Source organism: Oreochromis niloticus, linkage group LG20 (assembly GCF_001858045.2).
Source record: "Oreochromis niloticus isolate F11D_XX linkage group LG20, O_niloticus_UMD_NMBU, whole genome shotgun sequence".
Taxonomy (NCBI): Eukaryota; Metazoa; Chordata; class Actinopteri; order Cichliformes; family Cichlidae; genus Oreochromis; species Oreochromis niloticus.
The window spans coordinates 25,952,118-25,969,960 of record NC_031984.2 but is presented as its reverse complement, the minus strand read 5'-3'; the positions used below and the strand labels follow the sequence as shown (position 1 = coordinate 25,969,960).

Here is a 17,843-nt window from a genome sequence, read left to right as displayed (position 1 = left end):
GGGCCCATTCCAAACCTTTCTAAAGTAAAAAAAAACCAAATATTCCCACTCCACCCTATCAAATGCTTTTTCCGCTTCCATAGCAATAAGGCATTCAGGCACAACATGGCTGGGGGCATAGATAATATTAAAAAGTCGCCGTATGTTAAAGAAGGCGTGCTGAGTTTTTGTAAAGCCAATTTGGTCGGGAGAGATTATAGCAGGAAGAATTTTTTCCAGCCTGTGCGCCAGTAGCTTAGACAGAATTTTAACATCCGTGTTTAACAGATATAGGCCTATAAGAAGCACAGTCAGTCAGGTCCTTGCCCTTCTTAAGTAACACTGTGATACAGGCCTGGTAGCATGATGAAGGAAGTGCCCCAGAGTCTAGCGACTCTGTAAAAACTTCACAAAGGAAGGGAGCCAAATCGTCCGAGAATTTTTTATAAAAGTCTGCAGAAAATCCATTAGGACCTGGAGATTTCCCTGATTGCATAGATGCTATTGCCACCTGAATTTCCGCCTTTGAGATAGGGGCTTCCAGAGTCTGTCTGAGCTCTGGGGAGAGCGAGGGCATATCAGTGGAGTCAAAGAAACCATGTAAATCTTTCACATTAACAGTAGACTCTGATGTATATAACTTAGAGTAAAACAAAGAAAAAATGTCATTAATCGCCTTCTGATCCTTAGTCACCACTCCATTGTCCGCCTTCACGCCAGTAATGATTTGTTTAGCCCTAATACCACGCAGTTGGGTGGCCAAAAGCTTACCGGTCTTTCCACCATGTTCGTAAAAATCGCTCTTGTTCCTAATCAGACATCCTTCCACTTGTCGAGTGGGAAGTAAATTGAGTTTGGTTTGTAAACTTAAGCGTTCTTTATATAGCGCCGGTGATGGTGACTGAGCGTACTGCCTGTCGATGTTTAAAATCTGGTCTGAAATAAGCCTCTGTTCCCGCTGTGCACACTGTCTTTTAAAACGCCCTGTTTAACAGCTAGTTTGGAAGTACTGTTAGTTTTTCAAAGAGCAGCGGGATAGTGGGGTCGCAAATTTTAAAGGCTTGCAGAATTTCTACAGGTCCGGAAAGATGTTGATTCAGGCTTTTGGAACACAATTTAAACCAAAACACAAAATTTACAAGAGACGATGTAAGGTTTGATGCCAACTGTTTTATTGAACATACAAGATTAACAAAGATTTAGAAGAAAAAAAGAAAAGCCCTCGAGGGTGTTTGCCATAAGCACATGCAGGCCAAAAGCCAACAAAGATAAATAAAGACGAAGACTCCTGGGGCACTTCTGAGCTCCTTTATGGGAGAGGTGTCACCAGCTCCTCCTCCTTTCTTATATAATTATCCATATTTTATCTTTAAACTTAATTATTTCCTATCTTAATTTAGATTCATTTCCTGTCAAATGGAACACACCACTGTTAAAGTTACACATTAGTCCATATTATTATATCTCAAACAACAGCTGGGTATCAACAGGTGCTCACATAACAGTAGTGCAAGTTAGGTCATTTATTATTTACATTTATAACATAAGTATATGGGTCACAAACAATACGCGAACATGGATCAACTGCTTAACATTGTCATTCCCTAAAATATTCCTTTTCCATATACAAAGCACTTCCCATTAATGTCAATCCAGTGTATAAATTTCATTATAAAAAACAAAATCCCAACAGGAGTTCTGGCAGTGTGCAAGTTAGCAAACAGTGCAAAGTTAATCAACTGTCTTCTGCTTTAAACACCTTCAAACTGTAAACTTCAGAGAAAAAAATGATTTCAGTAAAGGCTACCTCATGTACACAGGTAGTTTGTTAAACAGATATTTCCAAGTGTGTTTTTGAGAAATAGTTCTTTTATATCAAGACACAAAAAAATATCTCAAGCACTGTCGAGGCCATGACAAAGAAAATGAAAAAACTTCAGCAAAGACAAATCCCATAAACTATAAAACAATGACGTCAGAAACAGGTGATAAAGGTGGACACATTTTATGTTGCGAGACAAACTCTGTTTTTTTTCTCCATGTGTGAAGAGAGAGACTGAGCTTCCAAAAACCTTTTGAAAGTTGTTTTTTTTTTTAAATGATCCGAACAATGTTTATGTGTTCTACCATCACCATTTTCTAAGAATGAAACTTAGCATGTAGCATGGATTCCTAAATGCATTTTCAACACTACTGAAGAACTAAAATGTTTCCCACAGGTGCTGCAACAATGTGGTTTCTCACATGTGTGAATTCGCATGTGAATCTTCAAATGACTCTTCTGACTAAATCTTTTCCCACAGGTGCTACAAGAATGTGGCTTCTCACCTGTGTGAATTCGCATGTGACTCTTCAAATTACCCTTCTCAATAAATCTTTTCCCACAGGTGCTACAAGAATGTGGCTTCTCACCTGTGTGAATTCGCATGTGACTCTTCAAATTACCCTTCTCAATAAATCTTTTCCCACAGGTGCTACAAGAATGTGGCTTCTCACCTGTGTGAATTCGCATGTGACACTTCAAACTACCCTTCTCAATAAATCTTTTCCCACAGGTGCTACAAGAATGTGGCTTCTCACCTGTGTGAATTCGCATGTGACACTTCAAACTACCCTTCTCAATAAATCGTTTCCCACAGGTGCTACAAGAATGTGGCTTCTCACCTGTGTGAATTCGCATGTGAATCTTCAAATGACTCTTCCGACTAAATCGTTTCCCACAGGTGCTACAAGAATGTGGCTTCTCACCTGTGTGACTTCGCATGTGACTCTTCAAATTATCCTTCTTAATAAATCTTTTCCCACAGGTGCTACAAGAATGTGGCTTCTCACCTGTGTGAATTCGCATGTGACTCTTCAAATTATCCTTCTTAATAAATCTTTTCCCACAGGTGCTACAAGAATGTGGCTTCTCACTTGTGTGAATTCGCATGTGCCTATTCAAATTACCCTTCTCAATAAATCTTTTCCCACAGGTGCTACAAGAATGTGGCTTCTCACCTGTGTGAATTCCCATGTGCCTATTCAAATTACCCTTCTTAATAAATCTTTTCCCACAGGTGCTACAAGAATGTGGCTTCTCACCTGTGTGAATTCCCATGTGCCTATTCAAATTACCCTTCTTAATAAATCGTTTCCCACAGGTGCTACAAGAATGTGGCTTCTCACCTGTGTGAATTCGCATGTGACTCTTCAAATTACCCTTCTCAATAAATCTTTTCCCACAGGTGCTACAAGAATGTGGCTTCTCACCTGTGTGAATTCGCATGTGCCTATTCAAAATTTCTTTCAAACTAAATCTTTTCCCACAGGTGCTACAGGAATATTGTTTTTCATTTGCATGGAATTCCTTGTGTGTTTTCAAATGTTCCTTCTGATTAAACCTTTTCCCACAGGTGCTACAAGAATGTGGTTTCTCACCAGTGTAAATTCGCATGTGTCTAGTCAAGTCTGACTTCCAAATAAATCTTTTGCCACAGGTACCGGAAGAACGTAACTTCTCACCTGTGTGAATTTGCATATGTCGACTCAATGTTTCTGACCTATAAAATCTTTTCCCACAGCGGCTACATAAATGTGCTGTCTTGGAATTTTGAACTGTCAGGCCTGATACGACTGCCTCCGACTCATTTCTGTGTGAGTTACCATCCTTGCTTTCATCCTGATCTGTGACAGGAGAGTTGTAAGAAAGGAGCTGGTCACTGCTTGGTTTTGACTCACTGTGGTCACTTGCTTCACCAGCAGGAAAAGTTGCAGTCTCCTGCTTTAGGACAAGCGGTTTTTCCTCTTGAGTGGTACGGAGTTCCGCCTCTCCCCCTTTAATCTGTGAAGTATCCTTCTGGTCTAGACTGGAGTTCTTCTCCTGGTTACAGACCTGCTGATTTGTGAGCCCCCCCTCATCCTTACAGTCATGTTGTAGAAAATCTGAAGGGACAGATCAAAAAACATACATTTGAGAAATTACAAGGTAACCTTAACCATTAGCAAATCTCCACATGGTAAGCATGTTGCTTAGATATACCAATGAAAGGCATGTTGTGGGGAGAAACTGTTTTGCTGACTCAGTGAAAACAATTTTGCTGTCATTTACAAACTCTACAAATAATATAAAAAGACCATCTACGATGAGGAAATAAAGACGATATATAATCAAACAAAACAACAAAATCGTATCCCTGAAATTTTGTAATCAAAGTGCACAAAACTAGTGATGGCACGATACCACTTTTTTATGTCCGATACCGATATCATAAATTTGCATATCTGCCGATACTGATATGAATCCGATATAGTGTATTTTGTAATCAATACAACTGTTTATTATAAATATCTTGCTGCATTTTGTAGAAGTTCACACTCAAGTTTTAAAAAACAAAACACTAAAACTATTCTGTTATACCTGTATGCAAAAAATACACTGCACCCAAAATATTTTCTAGTTCAGCTACACCGATCAATCTAACAAACTTAAACCTACCTACACCATCCTCCCTATTCTGGTATTTTAAAGAGTACTTAGTAGAAATATTAAACAACCTAACAAACTCTCAGCAAAACAAAATAGGGAACCACCCTCCACCCTCCGCCTACGGACTAAAGTTTCGGCCTGTCTCAGCAATGCAAAGCCCCCAGCATCCAACATCACCATGGAGGAGAGGAAGGCACTCACATCACTTAGTGATGACAACAACATTATCATCCTTCCTTCAGACAAGGATAGGTGCACAGTATTGCTAAACCAGAAAGACTATCATGAGAAAATTTATCACTACTCAGTGATGAAAATACTTATGAGCCCCTGAAACGAGACCCAGGAAGTGGCTACAGGAAGAGGGTGATAGACTGTCTGAAGCAGTTAGAACAAGACAAGGCTATTGACCGGACCGCATACCACAGGCTATACCCATGGGAATTTACACCAAGCCTGTATGGTTTACCAAAAATACATAAACAGGGTGCACCTTTAAGACCGATTGTCTGCATGATCAACTCGGTCACCTATAACATCTCCAAGTTTCTGGCTTCGATCCTCAACCCGCTGGTGGGCAGCTCTGAACACCACATCCAGAAAACCCTGGATTTTGTTGAGAAGGTGAGAGATGTCCTTATGGAGGCAGATGAAACCATGGTCTCGTACGACGTTACACCTCTCTTCACTTGCATCCCAGTCACGGAAGCGTTGGAGGTAGTCCGTAAGAGATTACAGGATGACACCAACCTCAGCAACAGGACCACTCTCAGCATCGACCAAGTGTGTTTGCTTTTGGAACTGTGTCTTCATTCCACCTACTTCACATACAAGGGTCAGTTCTACAGGCAGAAACATGGGTGTGTGCCATGGGCTCCCCAGTTTCACCCATCGTGGCCAATTTGTACATGGAAGAAGTGGAAAAGAGGGCTTTGCTATCCTACCCTGGAACCACCACCAAGCCATTGGTTCAGATATGTGGATGACACCTGGGTGGAAATCAAATCTCAGGACGTACCACAATTCATTAATCACATTAACTCAGTGGACCGACACATCAAATTCACCAGGGAGGATATGAAAAGTGGCAGGTTAGCCTTCTTAGACTGTGAGATTTCCATCAGTAATGGGGGACATCTAAAAGCTGACGTGTACCGTAAACCTACACATACGGATCAGTATTTAAGGTTTGACTCTCATCATCCACTGGAGCACAAACTGGGTGTCATTAGGACGCTACAACACAAAGCGAACACCATCCCCACTGACACAGCGGCCAGGGAGGCAGAAGAACATCAGATCAAGAAGGCCCTGAGTAAATGTGGTTATCCCAGGTGGACTTTTGTCAAAGCAGGAAAGGCACCTAAAGAAAGCTCCAGCCAATCCAGGAGAGAAGGACAACCGCCCAAGCGAAAACCTGTAGTGATCCCATGTGTGTCAGGAGTATCGGAGCAGTTGAGACGCATTTTTTCTAAACACCGGGTCTCTGTGGCTTTTAAACCCCAAAACACGCTGCGCCAAAAACTGGTCCACCCCAAGGATCGGGTCCCCCGACACTAACAGAGTAACATAGTGTACGCTGTTAAGTGCCAGGAGGATTGCCAGGATTTATACATCGGGGAAACCAAACAACGTCCGGCGAAGCGGATGGCACAACACAGAAGAGCTACCTCATCAGGCCAGGACTCTGCAGTCTATTCTTTTTTCTTTTTTTTTTTAACCTGTCCCGTTTGGTTCTTTTGCCATCAGAATTATTGTCTAAAGGCGAAGAAAGATGCCCAACGGATTTACTTTACCAAATGGACCATCCCAGCCTTGCCGTAATGGTCCATTTGATTCACCTTTTATTGTTTATTTTATTTTCACTTGCTGAATACGGGACAGACTTGACTGGGGGAAAGAAAGGGGAGAAAGAAAGAGGGAAAGAAAAACAGCGGGGAAGAGGGACGGGGAAAAAGGGCAAAAAACCAAAAACCAACAGAATAAGCAGACAAAAAATACATATATCGATCACCTGGATCACCTGTTGAGAAAGAAAGAAGAAAGCAAGCAGAAGAAAACGAGAGTAATAAACATCATCACAATGATCTATGGGAATATGACAGTAAATACTAAATATTAAACATTATTGTGCAGCACGTAAGATCGACAGCGCACAGTGTGCTTTGAGGTAGGAGCCAAAAAGGGTGTTGTTTGTGTGTGTGATCACCTGTGTGTACACCTGTGAGCATGGACGCGCTTGTTTTTTTTTTTTTTTAAAGGTTCCTTCATGTAATGAAGGAAGACCAACAGAGGGGCAGCCGCGTCACTATCCCAGAAAGAGCTGAGGAGAGTCCCAGATGAGGGGTCACTCAGCAGCCGCGGAGCAGAAGCCAGGGGGGGTTGCAGTGACGTACCCGTGAGCTCCGCCGGCAGCCAGCTGTGCCTGAGTGACCGAGCTCCGGGCCGAGAGGCCGAGGGCACCCCGCCTCCGAAGTGGCCCGAGCGAGCCCCAGGCTCCAGGCCCCGATAAGCAGCCGCCAAGGAGTGAGCCGGTGTGTACCTGGGCGCCCACCCCCGGACACACAGAACCACCAACGCACCGATGTCTGAGGGCGTCCGCCACCGGCAGGGGAAGTGGTGGGGGGAGATAGGCCTCCAAACCTTGGAGGGCCTGAGATGTCCCCAGAGAGGTGGCGTCTAATACCCAACCTGACATATAGACACAGACATACAGGCACACACAGATACAAACATCCATTCCCACCCTCATGCTCTCATAAGCAATTATTCCACACTCAACCAACGTGGAGACAGACATAAAGAGACGCTGTACACATAATCACTCTCCCCAAGCGTACTCTAAGAACCGGGTCTGGGTACCCTTGCCCCTGGAGGGGGAAACTGCACCCAGACCCAGGTGGTGTTACCCTTTTCCCTGCGGTGGGGAGAAGCAGACCGCCCCGACTCCGTAGCAGCAGGGAGGCCCCACATTCCAGACCCCAGTCGGACGGCCAACTCCTCCTCCCAACCCGCTCCAGCAGGCCGCAGAGAACGGGGGTGTGTGAAGACTCCAAACCTCCCTCCACCCGCTCATATGTAGTGTTGATGCATGTGTGTTCTAAGGTGCATTTAAAACCCAGGAGGGCATGGAGCTACCTGCCAGAGCAGCAGGTAAGCGCATAGCCCCCCCTGCTAGCCCTCAATGTCTACGTGTATTTAAAATTGAGAGGTGGGCAACGACGCCAGGGGTGAGGTGTACACCCTGATGGTAATTTGGATTCTGTGTGGCGTGCCCACCCCCAAGATCCTATATGTATGTGTAATGAGAGTGTGAGTAATGTGAATGTCTAAGGTGTGGGATAAAATTGAGGCAGAGGCAGCCAGAAGGGGACAGAGGGGGGGGATGCCTCCCCTGCACCCTGGTGACACACCCCTACCCCAAGGCCCTGCATGTGTGGGTGATTGTGGTGGAGCGGGAAGAGGGAGGCAGCTGGAGATGGGGAGGGAAGGAAGGGAGGGGCAAGTAACCCCTCCCTGGGGCCAGCTCCCCCGCTGACCCCAGTAGGCACCCCCATACTCTGCAACCCGCCAGGGAAAGGGGGGCCCAGGCCCATCCGGACCGGGGCCCAGCGCGGCAGCGCTGCCCGGCCCCACAGAGCCCGGGACAGTCCACCCGACCCCACCACAGAGAAAACTGCACCCATCCCATCATCCACTCATCTTCCAGACTACACTAGACAATAGACGCCCAGGCTGAGATCTTCCTCGTCAGGCCAGGACTCTGCAGTCTATTCACACCTACAGGCCAGTGGACACTCTTTCAAGGATGAGGATGTACACATCTTGGACTGGGAGGAACGCTGGTTTGAGCGCAGAGTCAAGGAGGCCATTTACGTGAAAAGGGAAAGACCATCTCTGAATCGAGGAGGGGGCCTAAGGGTACATCTTTCGCCATCTTACAATGCTGTGATTGCAGCCATTCCCCAACTCTCTGTGAATGGTAGTCATGGCCATTGATCAGTGATCTTTGATCAGTGGGTTTTGGTCAGTGGTTGTTGATCAATGGTCATGAGAATTTGCATATTAAGATTAAGGAACTGACCTCCCAGCCCATTGTTCCTTCAGTGGGCTGGTTTCAGTCATTATGCAAATGTACTGTTTATAAGATTGGGGAAACCTGCAGTCAGCTGAGACTGAAGAAGTCACTTGGATGAGTGACGAAACGTTTCTCCCACAAAATGCTATGTCCAGATGAACAGAATCAACTTTTTGGAGATACACATATATAAATAAAAAACACCCAGCACGCCCCTGCGGGCGGTTTATCCTTCAAGCTCGGGTCCTCTACCAGAGGCCTCTGAGCTTGAAGGTCCTGTGCAGTATCTTAGCTGTTCCCAGGACTGCGCTCTTCTGGACAGAGATGTCCGATGTTGTTCCCGGGATCTGCTGGAGCCACTCGCCTAGCTTGGGAGTCACCGCACCTAGTGCTCCGATTACCACAGGGACCACCGTTACCTTCACCCTCCACATCCTCTCGAGCTCTTCTCTGAGCCCTTGGTATTTCTCCAGCTTCTCGTGTTCCTTCTTCCTGATATTGCTGTCATTCGGAACCGCTACATCGATCACTACGGCCGTCTTCTTCTGTTTGTCTACCACCACTATGTCCGGTTGGTTAGCCACCACCATTTTGTCCGTCTGTATCTGGAAGTCCCACAGGATCTTAGCTCGGTCATTCTCCACCACCCTTGGGGGCGTCTCCCATTTTGACCTTGGGACTTCCAGGTTATACTCGGCACAGATGTTCCTGTACACTATGCCGGCCACTTGGTTATGGCGTTCCATGTATGCCTTGCCTGCTAGCATCTTGCACCCTGCTGTTATGTGCTGGATTGTCTCTGGGGCATCTTTACACAGCCTGCACCTGGGGTCTTGCCTGGTGTGGTAGACCCCAGCCTCTATGGATCTTGTACTCAGAGCTTGTTCTTGTGCTGCCATGATTAGTGCCTCTGTGCTGTCTCTCAGTCCAGCTTTGTCCAGCCACTGGTAGGATTTCTGGATATCAGCCACCTCCTCTATCTGCCGGTGGTACATACCGTGCAGGAGCCTGTCCTTCCATGATGGTTCCTCGTCTCCCTCCTCTTTCTTGGGTTTCTGCTGCCTGAGGTATTCACTGAGCACTCAGTCAGTTGGGGCCATCTTCCCAATGTATTCTTGGATGTTCGTTGTCTCATCCTGGACTGTGGTGCTGACACTCACCAGTCCCCGGCCTCCTTCCTTCCGCTTAGCGTACAGCCTCAGGGTGCTGGACTTGGGGTGAAACCCTCCATGCGTGGTAAGGAGCTTTCTTGTCTTGATGTCAGTGGCTTCTATCTCCTCCTTTGGCCAGCCTATTACCCCAGCAGGGTACCTGATCACGGGCAGGGCGTAGGTGTTGATGGCCCGGATCTTGTTCTTACCGTTCAGCTGACTCCTCAGGACTTGCCTGACCCTCTGCAGGTATTCGGTGGTTGCAGCTTTCCTAGCGGCCTCTTCATGGTTCCCATTCGCCTGCGGGATCCCCAGGTACTTGTAACTGTCCTCTATGTCTGCAATGTTGCCTTCTGGTAGTCCGATCCCCTCAGTTCTGATTACCTTCCCTCTCTTTGTTACCATCCGACTACACTTCTCCAGTCCGAACGACATCCCGATGTCATTGCTGTATATCCTGGTAGTGTGGATCAGTGAATTGATGTCTTGTTCACTCTTGGCATACAGCTTGATGTCATCCATGTACAGGAGGTGGCTGACAACCGCTCCGTTCTGTAGTCGGTATCCGTAGCCAGTCTTGTTAATGATCTCACTGAGGGGGTTCAGGCCTATGCAGAACAGGAGTGGGGACAGAGCATCTCCTTGGTAGATCCCGCACTTGATGGTGACTTGTGCTATGGGCTTGGAGTTGGCCTCTAGTGTTGTACGCCACATCCCCATTGAGTTCCTGATGAAGGCTCTTAGGGTCCTGTTGATCTGGAACACTGAGCTACTAGTTGTTTCGCCGTCATTGTGGATGTTGGGTATCGAAGAATCCATAGGTCCCTCATCCTATTCATGTAACCCCTTCCGCCAGGGTTACTTGCGTAGTAGCATTCCAACAACGCCCTGTTTTCGTCTCTTGCCCACCGATGCCTCCTTGTTCCAGTAGTAGTAGTAGTAGTATATATATATATATATATATATACATATACATATATATACACACACAATAGGATACACAAAATAGTGCTTTTGGTTCGGTACGCATATGTATTGAACGATACCAAAATTTTATTTTATTTGATCAACTTTTCTTCTGATGATGCCGTATGTGTTGAGGGCTCAGTGGATCTGTGTTCGATTACTCCGCCTAGGCTGCATTGTTGAGGGCAGATTCACTGAGCGCCGCCCATATGCATTCACTCAAGTTAGCATGGCAAATGCCTCAACGCTACCCAAAATTGAACCTCATCCACCGTCATTCAGATCTGGCATTTGGAACTATTTTGGTTTTCATGTGAAGTATGACCCTACTTAAGCGCGTCGTGGACAAAAGTACAACAGTATGTCAGATGTGCCACACAATGCTCAATTACATCGGTCGGAAAACAACGAATATGACTTACGCCGACATCATTCTAGTGCAAAAACAAGTGGAAGCAGTCTATGTTGAACCTCCGAGAGGTGACAGTCAGCGGGGGTTATGACAGTTGTGTACCGGGACCCACGCTTTGTCTGCGGCAACCACTTGCGAGCCAAGCAGGTCTGTCACACGTCTGTGAAGGTTCTCAGTCATCCAGGTCATCGTAGTCTAAGGAGCTTGGAAAGAAAGCGTCCGGACTTCTTTATCGTCTTCACGGAAACTTAAAGTCCAGACGCTTTTCTTTCCAAGCTCCTTAGATGGACTATCACACACTTTGGTGTGAGACTGGGCTGGGCAGACATCTCCGAAATCATCGAAGCACTTTTACAAACAGGCTCTATCTTGACAAACCACAAGATATCTGAAGATTAAACCACTACATTCACTGCTAAAAAATATTAAAAGTGTATCTGGTGACACACAAAACAGGGTTTTTCAAAGTACAGTTCAGTTATTTTCCACATGCCGGTTGTTAGTGTAGAGAAGGACAAACGGGGCCACCAGGCTAAAGCAATGGTTTTGACTCGATCAGCGTTAACCCCGCCCCCTGAGTTTGATGGGTGAGGCTGACAGATAAAATAAATTCATGAACAGCCAGAGGTCAGGACTGTGAAAAAGAAATAAATAAATCATGAAATAATTAAATGGGTCAAGAAATAATTAAAATATGAAATAAATAATTAATTAAATGAGTCATGGATTTATTAAAAAAAGAAAGAAAAAAGAAACAACATAATTTTAAAAAATGTCTGAAACTCAAGAGGTCAGAAATTCCACCAAGCTGAGCGTTTTTAAAATCAGGGTCACACCTATACTTCTCTATAGCTCGTAAACATGAAGCAAAGACAGCGCTCTGTATGTTGCAGACATTCATCAGCAGCTGCCTGCAACAAATCTTCTGTATCCAGTGGCCAGAGAAGATTACAAACTGTGGACAAGTACAAACCAGAAACCAATAGCAATACCAGTTCTGAGAGAAAGTGGTGCTGGATTGGCCACACAATCAGGAAGTCCACCGATAACGTCACTACACAGGCCGTGTACTAGAATCCAAAGGAACAGGAGAAGAAAGAAAGACCCAGAAACACATGGCACAAGGACACACCTATCATAGTGTTGTGTGGTTTGCTAAAAGCTTAGTTTCAAATCGATATATTTTATTTTTAAATTGATCGTTCAGCCCTAATGGGGATAATTATGTTATCCACAAAAGGTTTAGTGGATGTACTCAGTCATAATGTACAGGGGCGGCTCCAGAGTTTTTTCATATGGGTGGCCATATGGGGGCTACTGAAAACATTGAGATGGCTCACCAAAAGCATAATTTAAAGTTGTTGTTGTTGTTTGTTTTTTTTTTATATGCGGTTGTCAAATATAGGTCACTTGAAAAATGTGGCCAAAAAAAAGAAAGAAAAGTATTACATGCCTAGTTAATGTCCTGTTATTAAATTTGATATTCACTGTAAGTGCGCCTGCAGGTGCAGGGGCGCAGCACAGGCGAAGGAGTGACGACTGCAATTTGGAGGGACAAACAAAGTGACAATATGAATGACAAATATGAATATGCAGGAATAAATAACAAGCTGATGTTTCAACTCATTGTAGGGTGTCTTCCTCTCTCTTGTACTCAATTATTTTCAACATAAGACAGTCCTGACTGGGCGGACACTGGGAGGGCTAGACATTTTGGCTCTTAGAACATTATGTCAGTTTCCTTATTGCAGTCGGTCTTTAAATTCTTCATGTGCCTCTATAAAGTATATCAGAGGTCTGATTAGGATCCAACATGAGTTAGATTCAGTTTTGTATTAAGAAATCTATCTATTAAGGTTTTGCATACCTATTCTGTGCAACTTTACTTCAGGGTTCCACATGATGCCCAGCTCCTGCCCGGTCCAGATGATGATGCCTTTGGTTTCCTGCTTCAGTGCAAGCTGCTCTCCTTCCTGATTGGTGGAGATTTCCTCTTGTTCCTCTTTAGTCTGTGGAGGATCTGTGTCCTGCTGGTCCAGACTGGAGTTCCTCTCCTGGCTACAGACCTGCGGGTCATCCAGATCCTCATTTTCCTTACAATCATGTTGCTGTGGGAGGTCTTAGCAGACACAACACACAAGAAAAAAGTTACATTGTGAGCAGGTCTCTCAGATATGTGAGCGATATTTAAATATTCTCTCTCATGCAGTGAACAGCGAAAAATTCTGTTTACATGCAGAAAGTCATCATTTATGAGGCGTACAGCTCGCTACTCCAACTTGGTCCTTGTGGCCAATAATCCACAGTTTTCATCGTCTCAACATTTTTCTACATTCTGCATACCATTCTGGACTAACATGACTTAAATCTGGTGGAAATTTTAGTTTTTATTAAACACCAGAAGATTTGAAACCCAGTTTTTATTTTACTGTGCTAACAGAAAACATGTCTTCAGTGAGGCAGTATCCCAGGGGGTAATGCACGCCATGTGTCTTTGTGACGTTTTGTTATGAGTCATATTCATTTCTATATTATGAAATCTGCTTATTCCACTTTTACATACCTATTCTGGTCAGCTTTACTCCAGGTTTCCACGACAAATCCAGCTGTTCTCCGGTCCAGACATTAATCCCTTCATCCTCCTGCTTCAGTTCAAGCTGCTCTCCTTCCTGATTGGTGGAGATTTCCTCTTGTTCCTCTTTAGTCTGTGGAGGATCTGTGTCCTGCTGGTCCAGACTGGAGCTCCTCTCCTGGTCACAGAACTGCTGATCATACAGACCTTCATCAACAAAGGGACACAAGAAAACAGTGACTAATGTGATGATAAGAAAGCTCAAGATGGTTGAAAACGGTCACCTATTGAGAATTTAGCTTGTGGTTTATGTTGCCACAGAAACATTCACTCATAGTCATTTGTTCATTGGGTGATGTTGATAACCTTACAGCTGTCTGGGGTCTGATTTTTAGATGTGACTGCCAGTGATCATCACACAATGTGAATAAACAAAGAAATGAACAACAGCATGATCTGAATATGATCATGAAAGCTTAAAGTATTTTACGACGGCAGGTAAGGTATGCTGTTAATGCTAATCTTTTAACATTTTACTAATAAATATACACTCACTGGTCACTTAATAATGTACACATTGCTAGTACTAGATTGGAGCCCCTTTCGTCCGCAGAGCTGACTTAATTCTTTGTGGAGATTCAGCAAAGTGCTGAAAACGTTCCTCAGAAATCTGTGGTTTATATTGACCTGAGCTCCACACAGCTGCTGCATATTTGTCATCTTCACATCCATGATGCAAATCTCATGGTCCACTACATTCCAAACGTGCTCTGTTGGGTTGAGAGCTGGTGACTCTGGAGACCCGAGTACAGGGAACTGTCATTTTAAGGGAACTGCATATTTAGTCTTTTTCGGACTACTCTCTGTAAATCATACAGATGTTTGTGCTGGAAATTTAAACAGATCAGCAGTTTCTGAAACACTCAGATCAGCCAATGTGGCACCAACACCCACACCACGATCAAAGTGATTTCAATCACCGTCACTGATCGCTACATGCTGAAATGCATGGGCTATTGCCATCTGATTGGCTGATTACATTTTGGATTAAATAGTTGAACGGGTGTACCTAACAAAGTGGCCGTAAGTATGTTTACATAGATGTAGTGTTAGGGAGTAACGGCATACATGTACCGGCGTTATGCATTTAAAATACGAAACACGAGTAACTGTATTCCATTACAGTTACCGATAAATTGGTAATAATTAGAATACAGTTACTTCTAAATAAATGGATTACACGATGGTCTTTTCCTGTTTCATATGTTAGGCTATACTCTCTCTAATTTTGTTAATTTCATGCATTGCCGGAAACCCAAAAAAAAACACGCAATAAGAGGCTCTCCAGTGTAAGTGTCCTGGTAATCTTGGTGGCTTACACAATGGACCCAGCAACCGAGCTGCTCTCAGCTATAAAGAATCCACCTCCAACCTAAAGAAACATCTGGAAGTACATTCTTTTTGACCAAATATGACCAAAATCTCATATCCCAATATAAGACGTTTCTCGTCCCGATAATGATAAATATGACAAAATAGTGCTTTTTCTGTAAATTCTGTGAATGTCGGGCAACTTGACTTCTGTGAAGTGTTTTCAGCTGGGTGTCGTGTACCTGGAGTCGAGTATTTTGACCAATGCATGAAACTATATATTTTTAGATATATGTTGTAACGGCCGCCATTTTCTTTCTGAGTATTTATTACATGGCGTGTTGTGGGGAAAAGCCTGTTCTAACATTTGAGTGTAAGGTTTATTTTGAGCACCTGACGGCTCTTTTTTGCTTCTCATCTATAAACTCTCTCCACAAACTTTCACATGATTCTTGCGTAGGTGGTCGAAGAGGTTTGTCGTGTTTGAGTCCATGGTGGGGACCGGTCTGAACATAATTTCCATAGTAGAGTTTTCTGATCCGTGTCAGACTTTTCATAACCAAACCATGTCCATGCAACAGGGGGAGCCCCTCATTTAGGAATAACATCCTCAATTTGTTTTGACTGGTCCTTCTGTTTGGAGCTACCAGGTTCTGCCTCATCTTTATTGATAGCCAGTGAAGATGAAACCAATGAAAAAATATTGCTGTTAAAAATGTATTTTGTGACACCACAAACCAAACAACAGCATATAACTTGAAACTATAGATGTTTTCATCTCATCATCTGATATATTTCATCATATTGCATAGGGCTGTCACGATTAGTCGACTAGTCACGATTACGTCGACTATCAAAATCGTCGACGACTGATTTAATAGTCGACGCGTCGTTTGAAGCTTTATAAGATCACAAAAGACGCAGGAATAAGTAGTAGGATTTAAGAGTGTAAAAACGGACTGAAACAGAAGATGGCAGCACTGCATGTACAAGGATGCCAGCTGCCGTTAAACCCCGAAGAAGAAGAAGAAGTAGCTCTGTCCCAGAATTCGTAGCGCAGCCCAGCTCAGTTTCCAACAATGGCGGCAGCTAGTTAGTTTTAATATTACTCTTATTATTCTTTCTGGGTCACAAAATAAACGTTTTACATATTTTCAGGCGAGAATGTAGCTGTGTAAACCTCAAATATCTGCTCAGTTTATCAAGACATCACATATTTTCAAAAGCGCTCCGACGTTTTCGGAGACGTCTGTTACCCAGCGAGCCGGGGTTCAAAGCTTGCTAGAGCCCGTGAGAACACCGGACTCCTGGCAAATTGTTTTCAAACCCACCTCCGTCTTTCGCTACTCAGGTTAAACATACATAAGTCACTTAGATAACTTAAAAATTAAAAAGAAAACATATTACTGATACAGAAATTGTTTTCTATACGAGATCGCTGCAAAAACTGCAGCCTTACCTAATGTCCACCATACTGTTATTCATTTTACATCACGATTTTACTTTTATTGATTTACTTGGTATTGCTTTCAGAACTGCACATGATTATTTATAGCTAGCAGGTTGTTACTGCTATCAATTAAGTCTAACAGTCTGAAATCTATGAACTAACTTTAGCTAACGCCAGCTAACATTGTTAGCTCGGTGGCTAGTAGCCTTCAGTTATAGCAATAATTCACACGGCATGTAGTTGTAAAAAGCATAAAAATATATAAAGTAATCCGGCCCAAAGTATTTAGAATACGTTATTCACATTGAGTAACTTAACGGAATACGTTACAAACTATGTTTGGGCCATGTATTCTGTAATCTGTAGTGGAAAACTTTTAAAAGTAACCTTCTCAACACTGCACAGATATAACCGCATACACTTTACTGTGGTGTATTACTAGTTTAGATCAATGCATTTAGATCATGCCCACGTGAATCACACGATGATCCCGCAACCCCCACACCTCCACAAATTTACACACCTGTATTGTGTGACTTTACCCCAGGTCTGATATTAAGCAGTCTTAGCTGACAGATCTCTTTCTCATACCGGACGATCATTTTTTCAAACTCTGAGAAGATTTCTTCTGCAGCAGAAGTTAATCTCTCCTTGATAAACTCTCTCAGATGCTGAACTGAAGACATTATTGCAACAACAACCGATACACCGCCAAACCAACGTCTTCAAACTTAACTCGGGATCGCAACGGGATCTCTCAATGGCGCCATTGCCGCTATTCTTCTTCTACTGAATTTACGGTAGGCTGGAGGTATCAAAGGCGTAATACTGCCCTCATCAGGTCTCCTGATTTCTCTAGTACGGTCCATGAAATAACAATATACAATATGCTGTGTGTGCTGTGTGGGGGGGGGCAGTGTTGTTGAAATGACATACTTCACTAGTGGGGATAGTTACAAAGCTTTCTTCGTTATGAATAAGCATACATGTTTTTATTGAACATTTGAATAACCAGCAAAGAAAACAGAAACTCTTGTAGAGGACACAAAGTCAGAGATAGAAACAACAAGGAGCAGGTGCATCTAGTATAGGTAGAGCTGCCAAAAACCCACAGAGCTCAGCAGCCAGCGCAACAAATTCTGGATCCTTGGCTTTTAGTTAGCATTAGCAGCACATGCTGCGTCCGATGTGAAAGAACCTTTATGCTGCGCACTGTGACTCACAGCAGTGCTCCCGGGTCAGCCCTGACTTTGTGTTCTGTGGCGTGTCCAGCGGGGTGGCCTGGGGGGCACAGGCCACCCCCCCAACCAGACTGGCCACCCCAGGTGCCACCCCGAAGCCAAAACAATAAAATCCAATGAAATATCAAATGTACGATTATGTTTTCACAGTGAAG

The 17,843-nt window shown here is 44.0% G+C and overlaps 1 protein-coding gene across 3 annotated transcripts; it reads right to left on the bottom strand.

Annotated features, from left to right (window-relative positions):
- Nucleotides 1-1,129: 1,129 nt before the first annotated feature.
- LOC106099054 (zinc finger protein 260-like) lies at nucleotides 1,130-17,243 on the bottom strand. 3 transcript variants are annotated; one of them, XM_019350266.2, is made up of 4 exons: nucleotides 16,971-17,243; nucleotides 13,618-13,833; nucleotides 12,922-13,173; nucleotides 1,130-3,903 (listed from the first exon to the last, which is right to left on the bottom strand). In XM_019350266.2, the coding sequence occupies exons 1-4, from the start codon at nucleotides 17,131-17,133 to the stop codon at nucleotides 2,132-2,134; spliced, it is 2,403 nt and encodes an 800-aa protein (XP_019205811.1). In that variant the 5' UTR covers nucleotides 17,134-17,243; the 3' UTR covers nucleotides 1,130-2,131. The 3 variants fall into 3 exon arrangements, with proteins under 3 accessions (XP_019205811.1, XP_013133088.1, XP_019205813.1); XM_013277634.3 differs by lacking the exon at nucleotides 1,130-3,903 and adding an exon at nucleotides 12,442-12,593; XM_019350268.2 differs by lacking the exon at nucleotides 1,130-3,903 and adding an exon at nucleotides 12,645-12,831 and having other exon boundaries at nucleotides 16,971-17,242.
- Between the last annotated feature and the right edge of the window lie 600 nt (nucleotides 17,244-17,843).